At 36.7% G+C, this 23010-nt stretch overlaps 1 protein-coding gene across 5 annotated transcripts in view; it reads left to right on the top strand.

Annotated features, from left to right (window-relative positions):
• The window catches only part of LOC106874256 (kelch domain-containing protein 2), a 31080-nt gene extending 9507 nt beyond the window's left edge, over window positions 1–21573 (top strand). For 4 of the 5 annotated variants that reach the window (XM_052971660.1, XM_014921914.2, XM_014921913.1 and 1 more), the window contains 8 exons: window positions 986–1073; window positions 4419–4496; window positions 9156–9292; window positions 11369–11481; window positions 12785–12945; window positions 13920–13972; window positions 15867–16008; window positions 19947–21573. In XM_052971660.1, coding sequence (XP_052827620.1) covers window positions 986–1073; window positions 4419–4496; window positions 9156–9292; window positions 11369–11481; window positions 12785–12945; window positions 13920–13972; window positions 15867–16008; window positions 19947–19961 — 787 coding nt within the window. In that variant the 3' untranslated portion in view covers window positions 19962–21573. Of the gene's footprint in view, window positions 1–985; window positions 1074–4418; window positions 4497–9155; window positions 9293–11368; window positions 11482–12784; window positions 12946–13919; window positions 13973–15866; window positions 16009–19319; window positions 19556–19946 lie in introns of those variants that run through there. The other variant, XM_052971659.1, reaches the window with a different exon arrangement.
• The last annotated feature ends 1437 nt before the right edge of the window (window positions 21574–23010 follow it).

Raw genomic sequence — 23010 nt, forward strand, 5'->3', positions numbered from 1 at the left:
ATCTCACTGGTATGGTTGTGTGAATCAGAAGTTCGCTTCCCAACCTTATGTACAACTATATGTGTTAACTGTATTGTTTGTAAAGTGGGTTGCATTAGAAAGGACATCCTGTAGAAACCACACCAAAACAGATGGAGCATAATGCAGTCCAACAATTCAGATTCTGTTGGATTATCCTGTTCTTGTTAGCATGGAAAGTGATTGTTAATTGATGATGTGTCTTTGTATACATACATAAATAAATAAATTGCTATATGCAAGAGGAGCAGTATTAGTTTAAAATAGCTATCCGTGCAACATGTAAATACTGCAGTTAATCTGGCTTTCCATGAGATATCTGCATTAAGTATGGTACGCAGATTGCTATTTTAAACTAATCTATCGCAACATCAGTGATTTTTTTTTTTTTTTCAATCACTGTTTTCCTATATCAATGGCAAGTGTGTGGTTGCTTGTGGATACTTGCTACTGATGAAGCCCCAAAAAGGCAGAAATGAACATTTAGCCAAGCCACCAAAACTGGTGGACAATTTTTATCTGCGATCTATATATTTTTGTTTTTAACATTGTACATCCATAAGAGATACCTTCTTAAGATGAATATTACATTTAATATGGATTTTCATGATGTATCTACATTAAGTATGATATAGACATATATATATATATATATATACACACACACATACATACAAGCACATGTATGTGATGATTGTAAATGAGCATCATCATACAAGCAATGTTGTTTGCGTCCAGTTTTCCATGAAAAACATGGAAGACATTAACTTACTTAGCAACAGGAAGGGTATCTGGCTGTAGAAAAATCTGCTTCAACGAATTCTGTCTGGCCTGTGTAAGCATGGAAAAATGTGAGTTACACAATGATGATAATGATGTGTGTGTGAACATGCACAGATAATTATGTGTTTTATGAGCTGAATGTATGTCCTTAGTAATGTAATTTTTTTGTCCAATTTGATTGTAGGCTTTATTGTTTTGGAGGGCACGGTCCTGACATAACTGACTTCTTATGTGACAGTGGTGAATATGTTGAAGATGTCAGCAGTGATATGGTTTGTGTCTAGCTTTTACTCTTCTTATGTTCTCATATGACACATTTTAACATTTCAATTGGTTTTAGAGAATTCTTAATAGACTCTTGTAATGTTCCAGCATGACTACCAATTAAAGAACCACACAATAGTATGTTTTTTTTATCAGGTTAGTTTCAAGAAAGTGCTGTTCCCATGGCTTTTGCAGGCCCTCTGGAACAGGTGAGATTAACATGGTTAAAATTTGTCTTGAGCAGTTGCAGACAAAAAGAAGGAAAAAAACATTCAGGATGGGAAATACAAGGATCTGACATCCCGGACGAAAAGGGTTCTGTTTAGTGATTAGAATGTGTTTGGTAGAGTTGGTTTTGGCTGGAACTAAGATGAGTGATGAGATGAAGGGAGAGGTGAGTGAATTGGGAATATCTGAGTAGAGAACACATAAGACCAGCTAGTTTTGAGATGCAGAGGCCACTATAGTAATAGTGGAAAACAGGGAGGAGGCATGTAATCCACCATGTATCATCATTTACATAACTGCATATCCACCATGGGTCATAATTATGTGATCAGGGACATTGACAATATATTAAGAAGTCTCTAAAACTTTGTAGATTCCACCCTACAAAAGTACTTGTACCTGGTCTCTTAATTTGCTAAAAATAGCATCCAACTGCTAAAAGCAATAGTCGGGTCAAGACAAAGATCCAGTTTTATGTTAGCTTCTTGGAGGACTCCACCTCGTCTGTTTCTGTTGTGGGTGAGAATGTCGAAAATGTTGATAGCTTCACTTATCTTGGCAGTGAGATCCATAGCAGCATTAGTTGTGAGTCTAAAGTTCTAAAAAGACTTGAATGCGCTGGTGCAGTTGTGGACTCATTGCACAAGAGTGTTTGGTGCTGCTGATATCTAAGCAGGAGGACAGTATTCTTTTCACTGAGGATTCAGCATGATTGACCACATGACAGATGAGGAGGTATCTTGTGGAGATAGGAACTGACTGGGACTCTTCTCAATCAACAGGTGACTGGAGAGGACTTAGGAATATGCTGAGAACTGGTGAATGCAGCATGTTGCAATACCACATGACCCCCACACCTGATCTGAAATATATATATAAATACATGTAGGTGCAGGTGTGGCTATGTGGTAAGAGTGGAGGTGCAATGGCCCAGTGGTTAGGGCAGCGGACTCGTGATCGTAGGATCGCGGTTTCGATTCCCAGACTGGGTGTTGTGTTTATTGAGCAAAAACACCTAAAGCGCCACGAGGCTCCGGCAGGGGATGGTGGCGAACCCTGCTGTACTCTTTCACAACTTTCTCTCACTCTTTCTTCCTATTTCTGTTGTACCTGTATTTCAAAGGGCCAGCCTTGTCACACTCTGTGTCACGCTGAATCTCCCCCGAGAACTACGTTAAGGGTACACATGTCTGTGGAGTGCTCAGCCACTTGCACATTAATTTCACGAACAGACTGTTCCATTGATCAGATCAACTAGAACCCTCATCGTCGTAACCGATGGAGTGCCAACCATGTGGTAAGAAGCTTGCTTCCCAAGTACATGGTTCTGGGTTCAGTCCCACTGTGTGGCACCTTGAACAAATGTCTTCTACTATAGCCTCAGGCCGACCAAAGCCTTATGACTGGATTTGGTAGATGGAAACTAAAAGAAGCCTGTCGTATGTATGCACACACACACACACACACATATATATGTATATACCAGCTAGCTCCTGAAGGGCTCTTCATTGGGCCTTGGGCCCAACAATGACACTTCATGCATTGAGTGCATATAAAATTTGATTAAACTTGACCAATATTTTTCAAGCAATGAGCAATTTTCATCAAAACAATGATGTAATTTGTCAACTTGGAACTTATTGCAAAGCTACATGATAAACAAGATTTTTTGTCTTCCCATTCAGGGTTCAGTACAATGTTTTTTCTGTCTCACCTCTTTCTTTCTCTCTGTCTTTTTCTGTTGTTTTCAACCATCACCAGTACCACCTCCATCACCACCACAACTGCCATACACACACCATTCAGACATCTGATGCCACCACCATCAATACCTTTGACTTCGCCATCTTCCCCACCACCACCATCACCACCTATCACAACTACAGCTCTTATTATTACTATCACCCTATTACCGTCACACCCATCAATCTACTAATACCCTCACCGTCTCTATGCCTACTGTTACTCTCATCCCATCATGAGGAATAGTAGAAGTGTCATTGAATAGTGAGAAAAGGGGTCAAAGTGTGACACTGGCACGTGTTTTGGCATTTATTATATATATATATATATATATATATATTTATATGTATGTATATGTGTGTGTATGTCTTTGTGTCTGTTTGCCCCCCCCCCCCACTGCTTGACAACTGGTATTCATGTGTTTACATCCCCATAACGTAGCAGTTTGGCCAAAGTACCAATAGAATAAATACCAGGCTTAAAAAAATAAGGGGTCAATGCATTTGATTAAACAAAATTCAAGGTGGTGCCCCAGCATGCCCATAGTCTGACTGAAACAAGTAAAAGAATATATATAATATGTATATATATACATACATACGTATGTACATACATACATGTGTGTGTGTGTGTGTGTGTGTAATAACTTTGATAGGTTTCGGCCAGTATAGGCCCAGGCCATGTTTAACTTCATATAATGATGATAATATATATAAAAGGAGATGGCTCCAATAACATCACTTAATGTAAGTTTTTCTAAAACAAAAGACAATACAGTTAGGAATGGATCTTGCTTTTAGACCCTTTAAAAACACAGACCTTGCACTGGTTATGTAATCACCATGCCTTCCTCATGCATATGGTATTATTTTCCCTACGCATCAACCTCCGTTACTCTCACAATCCCATTCTGCCATACCTGAATTCCTATACACACCACAGGAAAAAACACACATACACACCTCACCCTGAGCCCATTGCAGTGTAATGGATACACTCCTATACATGCATGCACCCCACACCACTTTGCTTTCCAGCTCCCACCACGGAACTGTATTCCCACCTGACCCCTAACCTGCTGTGTTTCAACCCTCACTCCAGACACATTTTCTCATTTCCTCTCTTTAATTTTCTTCTCTATCTTCTAATGAAAGACTAAGATTCTAAATGTCAAGACTTTTTCTTTTTAAGTATTGAATTAATACATTTGTTAAAACTTGTTCCTCCTATATTGTCTTCTTTCTTTTCATGTCCATTGCCTTTCTCTCTCTCTCTCTCTCTCACACACACACATACACACTCATATGCATGTTATGTATCTGTCTGTACGTGCAAATGCATAAGTACCTATATATTTGCTATATTTCTTTATTTTTCAACAGTCTTACCCTCGTGGTTGGAACAATCAACTCCTGATATTTGACTGTGACCGACATTGTTGGTCAAATCCAAAATGCACTGTAAGTATATATATTGCCATATTTCATTCCATAACAGTCATTTCTGATGAGCACAGGGTTACATAATCGGACTGTTACCTAATATTCTGTTGAAACCCTATTGCGAAACCGATTGGTAAGATTGGCCGTGATGGACATATAATACTTCAATTAATATATATATTTATATTTTTTACACATTTCTTAATATTTTAAATTTCTACAACTTTACTCCCTGTGGGGTTTTATCTCTTGGCCAGCTTTTCATTTATGTGACTTAGTTTAGTATTACTTCTGAGCTCACCCCTATAGCTTTAGTCCTTTAGCATTCAGATTACTCTATCATATGTAATGCTTACTTATTCACATTGTTTTGAATTAATTACATATCATCTTTGTAGCTTTGAAATTTCAATAATGGGATTATTTATTTCTAGAATGACATTCTAGGGTAGGTGTGAGAGGCTAGGTCTGAACAGTTTAAATGTAAAGCAAATAGAATATTAAGACTGGATATGGCCAGTTTAAATGTTAGAGGTGGAAGGTTCTTATATACAAATTATCTTTAAAACTGTTATGAAAATTTATCTCAACTCTATATCCTTATCACCATTACCATTGTACATCTGCCTCCTCAGCTATACTTCCACCACCACTATCACCACAGCTGTATTCTCATGAACAGCTGTATTACTACGCCCCTGCTTCAACCACTATCTCTCTCTTGTCACTGCAACAATTCTTCCAATAAGATCACCATTACTGTACACATTCCACTACACCTATACTCACTCACTGCTACACAACATCTATATTCCTTGAATCAATTACTCATTATATACTTCTAACCAATGAAGGGATCCTCCACATGGTGATTTGACCTATTAAAAATTGTAGCCAAACCTTCTTTCAAATTTCACCCTAGTGTCTTTTAAAAAAAGGACACTTTAGATAATGTAATCCTAAATATACTTTGAATAAAAGAGAGGATGGTTTATGTTTCAAACATCTCAGTGACCTGTCCTTTTCAAGGTTAGAAAATAGTTCTTCTGAACTGTTGCCAACCAAGTAAGACACACAATGGAGTACTACCCCATCATTCTGTCACAGTGCTGCTGCTGCTCCTACTGCTACTACCACACAAACACATCCTAGACCGCATTTAAAAGGTCAACCAATTGATTAGCAAAGACTCTCTCCCCAACAAATGTGCTGTGTCTTCTTTTAGACTATTTTATATCTACTACAATAGCTTCTACTCCTCTGAACTAACTCCCAACTCACTCAAAGAACCCATCTGGCACACTTGTTTCTCAGCTCTTGTTATCCCTATGTGTCTCATATGATTGACCCTCGCAGACTCCAATCTAATCACTTTTTATTTACCCAGTCCTTACCCTAATGAATGTCAACTCTCTGTAATTTCTGCACCTCCACCCAGTTTTACCTGCAGTTGTTTATGTTGAACATAAACTGCATCAGTCTCTTCATACTCAGAGAAATAGAAAAAAAATCATAGAAGCTGGCCCTATCTCTTGATTAAAGACATGTAATTTACCATCATTTTTATGTCTGTTTTTCCATACTTTCACCAGTTTTTCCTTGTCTTCTTCTCCCACAGGTCACTTTCATTTGAACCCTTGGCACTTCTTTATCCTGTTATCCCCCTCCATATACATCACATGTCCACACTAATGTAATCTCCTCTTACACACTACTTTTCATTTTATACTCAATTTTTCCGTCAGCTCCGTTGATTTTTTTTCCCACTCTATTCTTAATTTGGCTTTTCTGCTTTCAAATTACTTATCTCCTTTATTGGTCATCTTGACAAAAGAAGCTTTCAACTACTTCTATGAAACCTCCCATGTTCTTATTGCCAGCTGTTTTTGTGTATCCCACACATAGTCGTTCTTCCTTGTCATTCTGCCAATTGTCTTAGCTGCACCTTTTGTGCACCCATAATTTACATTATGCACACTATATAGAATTCCTACTAACTCCTTTTTGGCATATTGGCCACTTCTCTGTCAAGTTCTGTTTTCTTGCTAATCAAATTTTTTTGGTCTTTGCTAGGTATACTTCGAGGCCTCTCAATTCTAGGTTTACTTCCTTGTTTTTAAATTTGTTTTGAAAACCTTGAACATTTTCAGCCTTGAGAACTAGGTCATTGGAACACAAAGACAGCTGAGCTTTAACTCTTCTGTTTGGTCTGCAAAGCTATAATAAACAGAAAGAGGCTGAAAAACTGAACTTCAACAGATTCCTACATGCACACTAAATTATTTGCTGAGCTCATTGCCAACTCTCAACCTACTGCATCTTAATACATGGCTTGCATGATCTCGCAGTTCGTTCATCTAAACCAAGTTTACATAGTAACTACAGTTACACACTGTCAAATCTCCAGATCATGAGTATTAGACATAGTAGCTTTCTCTTAGCTAAGAACTTCTGTAGGAAGACAGCAATAGTATTCCATTCTGACACAAAACCAACTGCACCTTACCTAAGCTAATAGGTACGTTTCCTAATCAGTTGTACTGTAACTCTATTACTTTCATAATTTGGTCCTTCAGTTTGATGCCTCTTTGTCATTGTCATCATCAACTTTATCATTTTCACATGCACATTCCCTACTTGCATGGGTCAGAGGGAATTCATTGACTTAGATTTTCTGTGACTATATACCCTTCCGGTTGCCAAACCTCACCTGTTTCCAGATACGGTAATATTTCCCCATGGCCAAAACAATGTACACCTTGTATGATGGTGATACCTATTTACAACTATCACACCAAATCAAAAGGAGCAGGCACTAATACACACACACACACACATTGGGTCATCCCATAAATAATGCAGTTTTTTTCAATTGCATGAACTAAAAGTTGGAGGGGGATGGGATAAGCTACCTGCATCAACTTGCTGTAAAAGCAGGTAGTAATTTTACCTTGTATTTATTCTTAGTGCAAGTTTTGAAGAGTGCAGTTCGATTTTAACAGTTATTTTTTCAAAGCTATAATGGAAGTGACAAAGGAGCATATTCAGCATATTTTGCTTTATGAGTTCAATAAAGGCAACAACACAATGGAAAGTGCGAGGAATATTAATGTAGTATATGGGGATCAGAAAATAAGCATAAGCCAGTGTCATCGGTAGTTCCAGAAATTCCGAGCTGGAAACTACAGCCTAGAAGACGTGCCTTGTCCTGGAAGATCTGTAGGGCTCAACAAGATCATCCTGCAAACCCTGGTAGAACAAAATCCCATCGTAACTGTTGAACTAGCATAGAAGCTTGGATTTGGTCATTCGACCATTCATCAACATCTGTGTGCCATCAGAAAAGTCAGTAAATTGGGCCACAAACTTTCCAAGTCTAATAGCATGCAGAGAGTGAATGTGTGCTCTTCTTTGCTGTCACGTCTCATAAATGAACTTTTTGTGGACCGAATAGTGACTGGTGACAAGAAATGGGTTCTATATAAAAATGTCAAGTGCCAAAGACAGCGATAGAGAAAGGAGAAACACTAGCACCCGAGGCTAAAGAAGGTTTTCACCATGTAAGGTGTTGTTATGTTAGGTGGGATATGAAAGGTTTAGTCCACTTTGAACTTTTAAATCCAAACCAAATGATAACAAAGGAAATCTGCAAGCAGCTTAAGCGGCTTAAGTCAGCTAGAAGTAAAACAAAGGTGAAAGATGTACTTCCATCAGCATAATGCTTGGATACATACAGTGAGGATGACATTCCAAAGGCTAGAGCAGTTTGAATGGGAAATGATGCCTCACCCACTATATTATCATTGGATATTGCCCCATCTGATTATCATTTATTCTGCAGTTTTCAAAACTATTGGAACAGAAAAAATATGAATTCTGTAGACAAGGTCAGAACAGTACTGGAGGAATATTTTTCACCATGGACAAGTGAATTTTGGAAGAGGGGGCCTTGCAAGTCTACCAGATAGATGGAAGAACATTGTAGAAAATGAAGGAGAGTATATTTTAGACTAAAAACGAACTTTATCTTAACTTTGAAAAATAAAAGAAGTATAAAAAAACTGCATTATGGGATAACCCAATACACACACACACACACACACACATAACTGGTTTCTTCAAATTTCTGTCTATTAAATCCACTCAAAAGCGTTTGATCTGCTGCAGCTATAGTAGTAGAGAGACTTGCCTAAGGTGACATACAGTGAGACTAAACCTAAAACAATATGATGATTAGGATGTAAACTTAACTGCACAACCACGTCTATGCCTATATATACTATATCTCTGTGAATATACAAGCTGCCCCAAAACTCACCCTTCAGCATTCAGATTTCTCTCTCAAATGTAATGCTTATTTATTCAAATTGTTTTGAATTAAGCATGCATTATCCTGTAGCTTTGCAATTTTGATGACGTGGTTGTTTATTTTTAGAATGACATCACAGGGTAGGTGTGAGAGGCCAAATCTGACTGGTTTGGACGTAAAAGAGATTGAATATTTTGGCCGGATATGGCTGGTTTAAATGCTAAAGGGTTACTAAAATTATCCATAAATATTTAACATTAAGAAATATTTCATTTATAGTCTCTTGGTAACTTGTGGGACATCTCATGTGATACAACTTGTGGATGGGACATTAGTTAATACTGACATTACACTTTTATTTTCCCTAGGGTGAAGTGCCATCTCCCCGAGCAGCTCATGCTTCCACGCGTATTGGTAATAAAACCTATGTATTTGGTGGCCGACATCTTTCTAACCGCATGAATGATTTATATTGCCTTGATTTAGATACACTCCATTGGACTAAGTGAGTTTGTTTCATTTTGTTTTTTTGCTTTTCTTTTGTCACTATGCTGTTGTACAGTGTTGTCTAACCCTAGGTCACTTCTGACTGAGCAAGCATGTGTTATATGATGTTATTTAACCCTAGTTTAGTCCTGATTCAGCAGACCCATAATTAACCCTTTTCTTACTACATTTCTGTTGAAATACTCTTTGGTTTCAATTGATTTTGAAAACAATGAAGAATTTAGTAAAATAACTTTGTCATTATTAATCTGGTTTTGGAACATAAATTAACATGAAATTTTGATGAAAGGTTTTAATTTCAATAACTTTAAATCTAGAAGTTTGTATCTTAGAACCAGGGCTAGTGGGTATTCCAAGCTTGACCATCCTGTTCTATTTTTTTAATATTTTTATATTTCTTTTTATGAACATAAAATCTCTAAGTGTGCATTTCCATTATGACACTTACAGACACATTAATGACAGTATGATACAGTTTGAGAGAAATGTAGCTGTTATTTCTAGCACATTTTCCAATCATGTAAGAGACTCACTCATTGATTTATGTTATACTATATTGATGATGATGATGATGGTGATGGTGATCACTCATATAAAGTGAAATTAAGAAGCAATGTTTCAAGTATTATTTTATTGAGAATGGCAAAAGTTGAGTACCTCGAGGTCAGCAGGTTTTGGGTAGAGGAAAGACCAAATGATGGATGGAAGAAGAAGACAGAAATAAGTGAGAGTTATTGATGTTTAACCCCTGGTCAGTCAGCTCTGATCATGAAAACTTATACTCAGTTATTCCAGTTATGACCATTCTGCTTCTTTGTATATCCATGGCCACATTATCAAGTGTTTCTGTTTTTTTAAGAGAAGTTACATTTGGCTGCTATTTCTAGCAGGTTAAGTTACTTCTTGGCTCTAATAGTGATTGTAAAAGTATTGTATAACATTCTTTTATAATCCCATCAGGGTGGAGCTGAACTTAAGAAATGAGGTTAGTTTGAAACAGAAGAAAGAAGCAATGGAGAAAGGATGAAAGGTGTGTTTCTAATGTGTTTTTGTTGGATGAGAGAATTGTTTATGGTGGATAAGAAACAAGCATGGGAAAATGGGCATAAAATGTCTGTATAATGTTGTCATGGAGTCGGGATATCATCTTGCTTTATTATTGAGACTTGTTGAAATCTTTTGAAGTCTTTTGATATTCAAGACTACTTTGAGTTCCTAATATTAAAGCCATCTGTTCTAACTCTTTTCATATCAATCCACCTTAGACCACTCCTGGTCCTATGATACAAACACCTGCTTAATAATCTTTAATTTGTTTGTCTTTTGACTGCAGCCATCCTGGGGTACTGCCTTGAAATTTTAGTCAAATGTATCGGCAGCAGTACTTATTTTTTAAAGCCTGGTTTTTACACTGCCAATCTCCTGTGTCAAACCACTGAGTTACAAGGACGTAAACATACCAGCACCAGTTGTCAAGCAGTGGTGGACAAACACAAACAAAGTAACACACATATATACAACAGGCTTCTTTCAGTTTCAATCTAGCAAATCCACTTACAAGGCTTTGGTCAACTTGAGGCTATAGTAGAAGACACTTGCCCAAGGTGCCATGCAGTGGGACTGAACCAAGAACCACGTGGCTAGAAAGCTAACTTTATACCATACAGCCACACCTGCACCTAATGACAAAATGATTTCACTTAAATTCTTTATTTTTAAAATTAATTGAAACAATATCAGTGTCTTTCAAAAGAAATATGATAACAAATGGGTTGTAAATGTTGTCTAAATCAAAACCTTATTTCATAATTTTATGTCTTTTTGTTATATTCCAAACACCAGTTTAATGATAACAAATTAATTATTTTTAAGTAAATCCTCCAAATTTTTTGTTACTTTTTTATAATTAATTGACCTAATAGATGGTAATTTTATAAGAAATATCTTCTTTATAAATTCATAAATTGATGATATTAAAATGTTCAAATCTTATGACATTATTATTATTATTATTATTTTTATTATTATTGCTGTTGTTGTTCTTGTAATCCTAACTCGTAATATCTCTTGGCAGGCCTCAGATAACAGGTCATGTCCCTTGTGGCAGATCTTGGTGCTCTTTCACAGCTGTTTCTCCTACACGCATTCTTTTGTGCGGAGGTTTTACTCAGGATAATCAACCTTTAGGTAACAACACCCACCTTTTTTATCTCTGATGATGGCATCATCTGTTTTGATAATATCTGTGTTCGTACCTGTTTGATGTCTGTGTCATCATCATCATTTAACTCTGTTTTCCATGTTGGCATGGGTTGGACAGCTTGACCAGAGCTGGCAAGGCCAGTGGCCACACCAAGTTCCATATTTTGTCCTTAATGGAAGAAATGGTAGATGTAACAGTGTATCTGACAAGTGACCCAGGTTACCGGGGCATCATTTGTGGTAAATGTTCAGTAGGATATCTAGTGAACTGACAGTGCACCTGGACTTCAGTTGTGATAGACTTTTAAGATTTTTAGTAGACTGACAGGGAAACAAGTCTTCATCTGTGATAAACATTGATTATGGTTTCAGTCCAGCTGACATAGTACCAGGACTTCTGTTGTAATAGATATACATGCGTAAACAATAAGAGTACCTGTGTAATGGAATTTATGATCTATTTAGCTCACTAGACATTGTTCTGTTACTATGGTAGCCTACTTAGTGTATTGTGGTGATGGTAGGTAGGTGCAGGGATAGTAGTGCAGCTAAAGTGTGGAGGGTATAGGTATAGTTCAGAGATCTGTTGCCTCTGTAGAAAACAAAGGCTTCCTTTCTGTGTAAAAAGTAGAACCACATACTAATGAGAGATGGACATTGAATGTATTAACCTACATAAGAGATAGTGTACGAGAGAGAGGGAGATTGGGTATTAAACATATAAGCTGAGGTATGCAGGAAAAATGATAGTGGGGGCATGATGTAAATAGCTGGTAAATGAGTGTGGGCAATGTCTGTTTTCTGGCATTGAAGGATACCTGAAACAGGAAACCCAAGAAAAAGAATTCATGGCTAGAGGTGAGGCTAAATAGATCTGAGGGTTTTGGACCTGAAAAGTGAGTTAATGCAGGACTTAAAGGGATGTGATGTGCTGTGTCACAGACTACCATACTATGCCAGCATAGAAATTATCACTACCACTGTCACCACCATCATCATGATTACGTACTTTATTCTACTGGTTTTCACATGTTGAATCACTGAACTGTGCAACATATATATGCAGAACATAAACATTAATGCAGAGATGCATGGAGACAAACTCATAGATGCTCACATTGCACGCACACACACACACACACACACACACACACACACACACACACACACACACACACACACACACACACACACACTAGCATTAAAATGATAATCATCATCATCATAATATTTTCTAGGAGTGTTTCTCTCTTCTTGCTATCCTGTGCTACTCTTCTTTATTTTTCAGCTGATATCTGGTTATTTGACGTAACTACTTTTAGCTGGATAATCTATGAGATGTCCTTCTCTATACCCCGCCTCTGGCATTCCTGTTGTGTCACTCCAGATGATGACGTTATCATATTTGGAGGTTGTTGTAGTAATATTTTGGATTACACCCAAAAAGCTGTAAGTAATCATAATTTCTTCTGCAATGTCTTGTTGTTATGGTGATGATGCTGTTGTGTTAAGAGGTCTCAGAAAACTTAAGTTGGCAATACAGTTTCAAATCTTAGTTGGAGATTTACAGCATTAACATTCTAAAGTGTGGCTATAATGAATGCCATAACTTCCACTTCTGTACTTATAAATAAAATGAGGTTTCTTCAGGTTTACCTGCCTGCTAGGAATAGCAGCCAAATCTTCCTGAAAAGGGCTCATTGGAAGGCAGTCTGGGGTTCACTATGCCTGAAATAAATAAATGGAATAGTTATGGTTGGAATACCTTTTTTGTCATATATCTGCTCAGTTAGGGCATACCTTGGGCTTAGCTTGATGCTGACCAAGTGTTCTTTCAGTCTGAATGCTCGTTTTTGCTGGTTGAGTGAAATGAAGCAGCATGAAGTAAAGTGCCTTGCCTTAAGATACAATGTTTCCCAGCCTGGGAATCGAGCCCATAACTTTGTGATTGAGAGCCCAGTTATCTTCATCCAAACATAGAAACTATGACAAAACATATATTGGAGTTCAACATAGTCATGTCCTCTGGTTCATTGGATCTTGTCAAATCATCTAGCCCATGCTAGCATGAAGTACAGATGCTAAATGATAATAGAAAGGAAGACACTTGTCCAAGGTGTGAACCTTGAACCACATGGTTTGGAGGCAAACTTCTTAACAAAACAGCCATGCCTACACCTTGAATTTGTTAAAGCGGATTGTTTTCTTGGGATATTTTTGTGGAAAAATGCACCTCATAAGCAATGAAATGATAAGAAACCATTGATCAGATGTTAGGGCCTTGATATGTAGTAAGTAACTGATAAATTGGCTTAGATGTCCAAAAGACCTGAATATCATAATTAATTAATCCATTCCTCTTCCTTCTTATCTCTATTATGTGAAATTTTATATCAGAAAGTGTTTGTTTTTCATGTTTTTAGATCCACACAAACGAAGTAATACAATTCCGGATCAAACCAAAATCACTTTTGCAGTAAGTTAACTTTTATTTTCCACATGGTGGTTACTATCATATTCCACTTCACATTTGTTAGCCCTGACATTGCCTTTGTTTGTGGTCATTGTGGGAGAAAAGACAACACCAGTGACCATTTTCTGAGGTCTGTAAGAATTAAGGGAAGAAATTACCTTCAACTAAAGACCTGCCTGAATTCTTGCAACAGAGTGAATGATGACTTTGCTAAAGTCACCCAGTGACCAGGTAGTGGTGTTAGGGTAATAGATAAACGCTACCACCTGTGAACTAGAATCTCTCCAACAAGCTTCCATCTAGTTTTCATCTACCAAATTTCAGTCGCAAAGATTTTGCCAACTGAAGACAATACTAGAAGATACCCAATGTACCACATAATGGGATTGAACTGAAAACCAAGTAGTTGCAAAATAGTCTTCTTAATCACACAACCATGCATGTACCATTGTTTCTACTCGATTGACAAGGCACTTGTTGACCTATCATTACTACTTGAAAATTATTATGTTATCCCAACTTGTTGACCCACGAATCAACTCAACAAGGAAACCTCTGTATGGTTGTATGACAGCTAAATCTCCTTCAAATCACTCTCTGTGTCATAGAAAAGGGACACACTGGATAATGTGGTCCCTGGCTACATTGTGCCTTCAAAAAAAGATGGGATAGAATGACATTGACTATAAGATCTGCTTGATCAAGGTTGACCTGGGGCTCAACAACAACAATCAATCTACAACTGAAAAAGCACTTCCCCAATTAATTTTGATGGGCTGTGTGGAAAATGATGATGTTAGTGAAGTGATTGTTAGAGTAGTTTCATTTTTATGGGTAGTGGTAGGGACCTCTGTCTCATCACCCTAGATTTCCATTCTTCTAAAACAAATATTCAATATGTGAGCCACTGCTCAGGACTTTCAGAAGTAGGAATATATGAATTTGAATTTTGAATCATAATAAATGCCAAGAGAAATTACTTGTGTGTATGCAGGAATGTAAATGGCTGTAATTATTGGGGGTCAGATGTTGGGGGTGGGGTCATCATCATCATTTAGCATCCATTTTCCATGCTGGCATGGATTAGATGGTTTGACTGAGACTGTTAAGCCAAAGAGCTGCACCAGGCTCCAGTCTGTTTTGGCTTGGTTCCTAGAGCTGGATGCCCTTCGTACCACCAGCCATTCCAAGAGCATAGAGGGTGCCTTTCATGTATCACTAGCACAGGTGCCTCTTGCATGTCACTGGCACGGGTGTCTCTCATGCGTCACCGGTACGGGTGTCTCTCGTGTGCCACCAGTACAGGTGCCTTTTACATGTCACTGGTACTGGCCACAACTATGATTTCACTTAGCTTGACATGTCTTCTCAAGTACAGAAAATTGCCAAAGGTCTGTATCACTTACCATTGCTCCCATGAGACTCAATAGCCAAAGACCATGCTTCACCACTCCATCCCATGTTTCCCTGGATCTTCCTCTTCCACAGGTTCCCTTCACAGTTAGAGATCAGCACTTTTTTTACGCAGCTGTCCTCATCCATATGCATCACATGACTATACCAGCACAGACACTTCTTTTGCATACACAACTGATACTTCTTATGCCCAATTTTTCTCTCAAGATGCTTAAAATCTGTTATATGTGCACTCTGACATTGCGCATCTAGTGAAGCATACTAACTTCATTTCTTATTTGTGTCTGATGGTGTTTAAAATATGTTCAGCTAACATTAGTTGTTGAAGTTTTTCATGCTAATGATTAATCAGAAGTTTATTCTGTTTTACTATAAAAGTAAAAATGTTAGCAATTCTCATTGTAACTTTTGTTGAGATTCAAACCTTTGTTAATTAGTTCTTTTGTTTTAAATTACAACTTATATCTTTTTAATTTTATAGGCTGTCTGTTGATACATTAGTAAAATACCGTCAGAAAACAAAACCAGAGTGGAAGTACTTGCCTCAAGGGTTATTGAAATATGCCAAGTTAAAGGAGCAGGCTATTATAAATGACCCCATCAAATTCTCTTCAAATCTGGTTGTAAGTAAAAAGATTTTATTATTTTAACATCCATTTTATCAAAGTTTGCATGGATTCATTTTCTGGCCTGCACTATTATTATTATTATATGAAAACTCACAGCTTATTTTGCTGGGTATGATGGAAAATTGTCAGCTGTCCACAGCCAGCAGACTAAGGTGACACTTGTTTACTGGTCATGCTTCAAGAACCCTGCATGTTTCTCGCATGCCCAGTATCACCCGATATTCTTCTTTTAATAGCTTCTATTAACCATCTGTTAACCATCCATTCTTTTGTATTGCTCTTGCTTGGTCACATAATCCCTGTTCAGTAATTTCAAACAGTTCCATATCCTTCCGTTCATTGTGCATTCATTTTCTGTACCCTCTGACAATCACACCATTTGCATCCATAGGAGTGCTACAATAGTAACACTCCATAATCATCATGTTTACTTGTTTACTCCACTTACGTCTTGTAGCATGGCTAACAGTTGCTGGATTACAACCAGCCCTACTCTGCTGCACAGTGGGGCACCTGCTGAGTGTGGCATTTTCATTCACAAACGAGGCGTGGTTTTAGGTTACTACTAACCGGTATTTTTATCAAGACACCATCTCTATCAAAGTAGTCCACCAAGGCAGCAGGGGCCTTGCTCCCTTGGTTTTTGAACTCAGAGTGTTCCTTCTCCCAGGCTGTTTGCCATCCAAGGCGAACAAGTACAGCCTACCCGGAGCACTAGTTATTTGAATGCGCCAGATACTTGCCTTTTCCCACTCTTCTCCTGTTGGTTTGGCAAAGGAGTCAGGCTTAACTGTCAGAGGACAGGTTTTGCACAGGCCATTGGGGCATTTTATAAGTGATGGATGCTCAAACTCCCCTCACCACCCTGGCATTAACAGAAAGTAAAAAAAGCTAGTAGAAGAGAGGATTATTATTATTAAGGTGGCTGGCAGAATTGTTAGTATGCCAGGCAAAATGCTTATCAGTATTTCATCTGTCTTTATGTTGAGTTTAAATGCCGTCAGGGTCGACTTTGCTTTTCATCCTTTCAAGGTTGATAAAATAAGCACCAATTGAACACTGGGATCAACGTAATTGCCTTAGCTCCTCCCTCGAAATTTCATGGCATTGAAGGGTAGGTGTAATAGGCTGGACCTGGCTTGTTAGAACATAAAATATTTGGGCTGGATATGGCCGGTTTTAATACTAAGGGTTAAATCTTCCACGTTTTCTTTGGACTTCTCCTACCTCATCTACTCCCACTATCAGCATTCAGTAAGTTTTTTTTACTCACCTTTGTCAATTTGTATCTCATGTCTGCAAAAGTATAGTCATCGTCAATGTCCAGCCACTGCCTCAGCTCATTTGGTCCATTTGACAAAAGCGATGTTGTTGTATTTGATATTAGCAAAATCTTCCACTGTATCTTATATGAAGAGAACATCCTAGTTTTACTACTGCCTAAAGTTGCTGTCAATCTCTCATTTTATGGACTGGAAGCTACCTGTTAAATCTGTTGAGTACTAATGGAGCTCCCACACCGTGCCAGAGTTTATCAACTCTTGTGTACACAATGTTTACTTATATCCTCTCCACACTCCTTATTCTGCATCACAATCCTTATTCTGCATTGTGTGCTAATTGAACTCTCTTATCATCCCATAGCCTACTAGTTCTGGTGTACCCAGTGTCCAGTTACATCTTCCCTACACTTCATTTTTTTTTTTTGTCCCTGAATGACCTGCTGGTACTATTTTGTTATCATACCCTACTTCTGATATATGAACAATTTAGTGTATGTGGGAGTATATATGCATACAAGTCATAGTTTCTTGCATGTTATCATACAATTACTACTATAATGTATTGCTATCCCACTGAAAATATTGTCTCCAAGAACAAAAGAGTGCTCTAGGGAATTAGTGTTAAACAGAGTTGCATGATGTGTGGGCAGTATTTACATGCAATTTATCTAGCATTTTCTCTCTCTCTCTCTCACACACACATGCATGCACTTCCAACAGTTGCTGATTCTTTTGTTATCTAAATGCTATGGAGAGTGGACCATTTCTTGATCTTTCCAAACTACCCACAAGAAGCAGCAACAATTTGATTGCTCAGCTCCTTGCTGCTACTGTTTAAATAAATTTATTGCCTCTTGGAAAATAATGCCATGAGATGTAGTGAGTGATGCTATATCAGATCATCCACTCAAGCACTTAATGTTTTCTCCATATTTGCCATGATTTTACTGTGTCATATGTGTGTGTATTAGTTTAAGAGCATTACACTCACTTAAAGAGCACTCACTTAAGAGCATTACACTCACTTAAATTAAAGCAGCTTTAATTTACCAGATTGATTCATTATGGGTTTTTTTAAGTGTTATATAAATTTTGGGGGATATACTACCTGCTTTCAACATTCCTGTGACATATGTTCATCTGGTTCAGCTAACAGGGGGCCTTTATTGGTCACTAGACTTGCTAGCTATAGCAGCCAAATATCTATTGACTCCCACCCTATTGTCTTAAATAAAGGAATATACAAGGTGTTGGCAAAGTGTTTAATGTTGACCCCTGAGGATTTTTATGTAGCTGTCCAAGGGAGTCAATAAACACATTAAATGATTTTGATCTTTACGAGTGCTGAATTATTCAGCAAACTGAACCTTAAAGAACTCAATAATTTAAGCTTAAAACTCACTAATTTCCAGTGAAATATGAGGGTAGGCTGAAAAGTTCATAGGCTGACGATGAAGCAGTGGTGCCAGATCTGTGAAATCTGCCATGCACTTCTTTCAACTCTTCTTATTACAAAAACTTCAGAAGTAACTAATAGTGACTTCTCTTGAAAATTGGCAAAATTGGGCATTGTATTGTTATCAAGTACCTGTAGAAAAATGGTTTAGCCCTCTGATGACTCTTTTTGACCAACAGAAGTTTTTGTAATAAGAAGAGTTATTGCATTGATATGAGGGTTGGCTGGAAAGTTCATAGGCTGACGACCAAATAGGGTTTATTTTTCAACATAGTCCCCCATGTGGTCCACACACTTTTCCCATTGGTGTTGTAGTGCATGGATCCCATTGGTGAAGGAGCATATCAATGCAATAAGTAGTAGTCACTAAACACAACAAACACTATGGCAAATATTAATTTATGTTTCAAAGATTTGACATGGATACAGCCACCATCAATTGATGTCCAAGCATCTGCTTCATCAAATGCACTTAAGCATAAATAGCCATTATCGATGGGAGAAATCAGAAATGGGAAATTTATACAGTAACAAAGAAATTTTTTCTGACTTCCCTTTATCATCAGCTGAGGTAGATAACGATGATCTAGATAACACAGAAGAAAGTGATGCTTTAACTACTGCTGGATCAAAAAAGAGCACCAATTATTCTCCATTTGTACATTTATTTGACAACAATGCAGGAATCTTACATGAATTTATGCTTGTGCTGAATGCAAAAGAAAGTGAATATTTTATGGTGAGAGTTTGTTTTTTGCTTATGAAGCACACACATTCATGCAATCCATTCCTGACCTAATCAATATGATATGACTGAATTTTATTGTCTTTTATCGATTCTATTAAATATTTTCATTAAATTTCCTTAAATAATTCTTATTAAAACATATAACACGAAAGAGTGAAATAATTATCATTTTTAAATCCAGAAATTTTTATATTAATTAAACTTTTTAATTATATTGGACCCCCACCATACATTATGAAGGGAGGGTGATAAGATATTAAGCTTTCCATGAAGGGTCGGGTCAATGATGTAAAAAAATTGCCCATTACATTAGACAAAAAGGCAGGATGGTCATTGTTGGAACATCATTGCAGGCCTAGGGTTAAGCATCAATACGACACTTGTACATATACTGTGATGTAAGAATTATTTCCAGATCTCTTAATTTTTTTATTTTATTTTACAGAAATCAAAACACTGAGAAATGTTAAATGTGGCGCAGTTGAGAATCTGTAAACTTGAGTTTTCCCAGAAGTTTGTTAACTTGAATTAAAATTGGAGAACTGAAGTCAGTTCAGCCTTGATGACATATGAAAGTGCACAGAAAATACTCTTACAAAAAATGGCTTCATTGATGATTTCCCCCTTCATCATCATCATATTTGTCATCTCTTTGAAATGATGTCTGATATTTGTGGATAAAATTACAAAAAACTGTTCTTGTTTCTCCCTTTTCTGTTTTATTGCAAATATACAAGAAACATTTTTATATTCACTTCAACAACAACAACAACACAGTCAAATTTGGTTCAAAGGTCACATCTATAATTTGATCTGTTTTTTGTTTGTTTTTGTTTTCTCTTTAAAAAGGGGTTCATTTTCATTAATTTTTTTTTAATAATTAATCCACAAGAAAACAATTGATTAAATGACTTCACTGAAACCTCATAACAGGCTCAGTTTTACTTAATCTCTGTATTGGAAATACCATTGTATAAAAAATAGAACAACATCTGTGGGGTTGTTTCTTTTGATTATCAATTAAAAATCAACTATTTACTTTTAGAATAATATAATCTCAATAACTGTTGTTATCTGTATATAAGTGAAATACGGAAATAATATTTTAAAGTAGAGATAATAGCACTTAAAGCATACCAAATGTTTACGTTAATGTGCAAATACACACATGTACATATGTCTTTCTGCTTTAAGCTTTTGATGCCAAACAGCCTGAAACTGCCCTTGGTTTTATGGATCGAACTTCCTGTTTGAAAATGATCTGCTACTTTCTATTAAAATGTCATGTTAATTTATATTCCTAACATCAGCTTGATAATGAAGTTTTATTATATTCTTCATAATCTTAAAATTAATTTCAAGAAAAGCACCGAACAACTGTACAGAGTTACATCTCTGTTAGACTGCCATGTGTATATTTATAATTTTTAACAGAATTTAACAGAAATATGGTAATAGAAGGAGCAAACAAAGTCAATAGTCTTGATTAGGTCAAATAAATTCACAATTATTGGGATTGTTTTTGTTTTTTTTTTTAGTTTAACATCCTTAACTTAAATATACAGAATTTATGGTAGTAGTGACTAGAATCTCAATGGCATGAACCTAGAAAGATTTCTGCAAATTAATCAGCACTTCTTTCTGCAAATATTATTTTGGTTTTATAAAACACATCTTGCTATAATTACTCATTTAATATTATATATTTGGAGTAAAATAATGTTTGTAGCTTTACCTTTTATTATGAATGCTATATCCTCAAATAAAGTAAGAAAAGTACTGAAATGTTTTATTTAGCTCCCTCTGAGTCTATTTATTAAATTTTCAGTCTAACTCAATAAGAACTGACAGTACTTGCTTCACACATAGCACACTTTTCATTGGTTTACATTTTTTTGTCTCTCTCATGTCTTCTTATTTAATCTATACACACATACATATAAAAACATTCACTGATGCATGTATGCACACATACACAGCCTGTTACAGTGTTTTGTTATTGAGCACTAAAACATGTAACCTATCTCTGGTTACCTTAGATTGAAAATTGAAATAAACAATTCCACATGATATACCTGTGTTTTGTTGCCTTGTCATTATTTACCTTTATGAATACATACATGAGTCACAGACATGCTGAGGCCACAGTTGTGCAGGGGCCACTGAGGTCATACATATGCAGAGTCATTGCAGTGCAGGAGCCACAATCATAGAGAAATCATAGATATACAGGGCTTACAAATATTTTTAAACATTTATGTCAAAGATGAAGAGAGGGAGAGTGTTCATAGCCTTTGCAAACCATCCGAGACTGGTGAAATTAGTCTGTAATGAAACCAGTGTGAGTTGCAGAACATTACTTTAGGGAAGGAAGGAGTTTTTTAGAGGATCTTATGCTGAAAAAATGTTTTATAAAATCTTTTGTCAGGATTTCCTCTGATATGTAATCAAGCAAACGTTCCGGTTGTGACCATCCTATTTTTATTGAGAAAGTATCAAATACTTCATTTTATAATATGTCTGTCCTTTATTTAAAACAAGTAACCACAGATGGGTCTCCTTATTGGCTCAAACTATATGCTTTTTATGCATATAATTAAATATTCTAATTTGGTGACATGGAAGAAGAAGAGTACTAAAACCATCAGTGGGTTAATTATTTAAACTGCTTTTGATAGTCTCCTTCCATTGTGATTTTCAGACAAGAACTGTTTCATTTTTTTTTTCTGCTCATTTTATATACTTAGATATACCAGTAGTTATCATTCTCTGTATTTTCTAATATTTTTGGTTGTTTCCTTTTTACTTTTTGTGCTTTGTTGACAGGAATATAGTTTGTTCTTGTTTTTGCTAGTTTGTTTCTGATTTATTGTTTCTATTCCGTTTTGCCTGCATGTATTTGTATATGTATGCATATATACCCGCACACATGTGTGTGTATATATTAAATTTAATTACACACATACACAATAACATTTCATTAATGATCTGATATGATACCTTCAAACCAGGACTTGTAACTACTAAACTATTATAAAACAGGAAACGGCTTTAGAAAAACTTCTTAGCCACACAATCATATCTTTGCTCTTCAAAATGTGGAATGCTTCATAAATTTGTGCAATTATTGTACAGAAGCTATGTTAATAATTTCTGTATACAAATAATTACAGAGGCATCAAGCTGTTAGATCAGGTTATGAAAGTTACAGAGAGGGTCATAGCCCAACTAATTAGGGAGCGAATCAATTTAGATGAGATGCAGTTTGAGTTCGTGCCAGGTAAAAGCACTACTGATGCCTTATTTCTAGTGAGACAGTTGCAGGAGAAATACCTAGCTAAGGATAAACCTCTGTACCTGGCTTTCGTTGACATGGAGAAAGCCTTTGACAGGGTCCCCTGATCCCTTATCTGGTGGTCAATGAGGAAACTTGGGATAGAAGAATGGTTAGTGAGAGCTGTGCGAGCCATGTACAGAGATGCTGCCAGTAAGGTGAGGGTTGGAAATGA

The sequence above is a fragment of the Octopus bimaculoides genome, chromosome 11 (genome assembly GCF_001194135.2).
Source record: "Octopus bimaculoides isolate UCB-OBI-ISO-001 chromosome 11, ASM119413v2, whole genome shotgun sequence".
In the NCBI taxonomy this organism is placed as follows: Eukaryota; Metazoa; Mollusca; class Cephalopoda; order Octopoda; family Octopodidae; genus Octopus; species Octopus bimaculoides.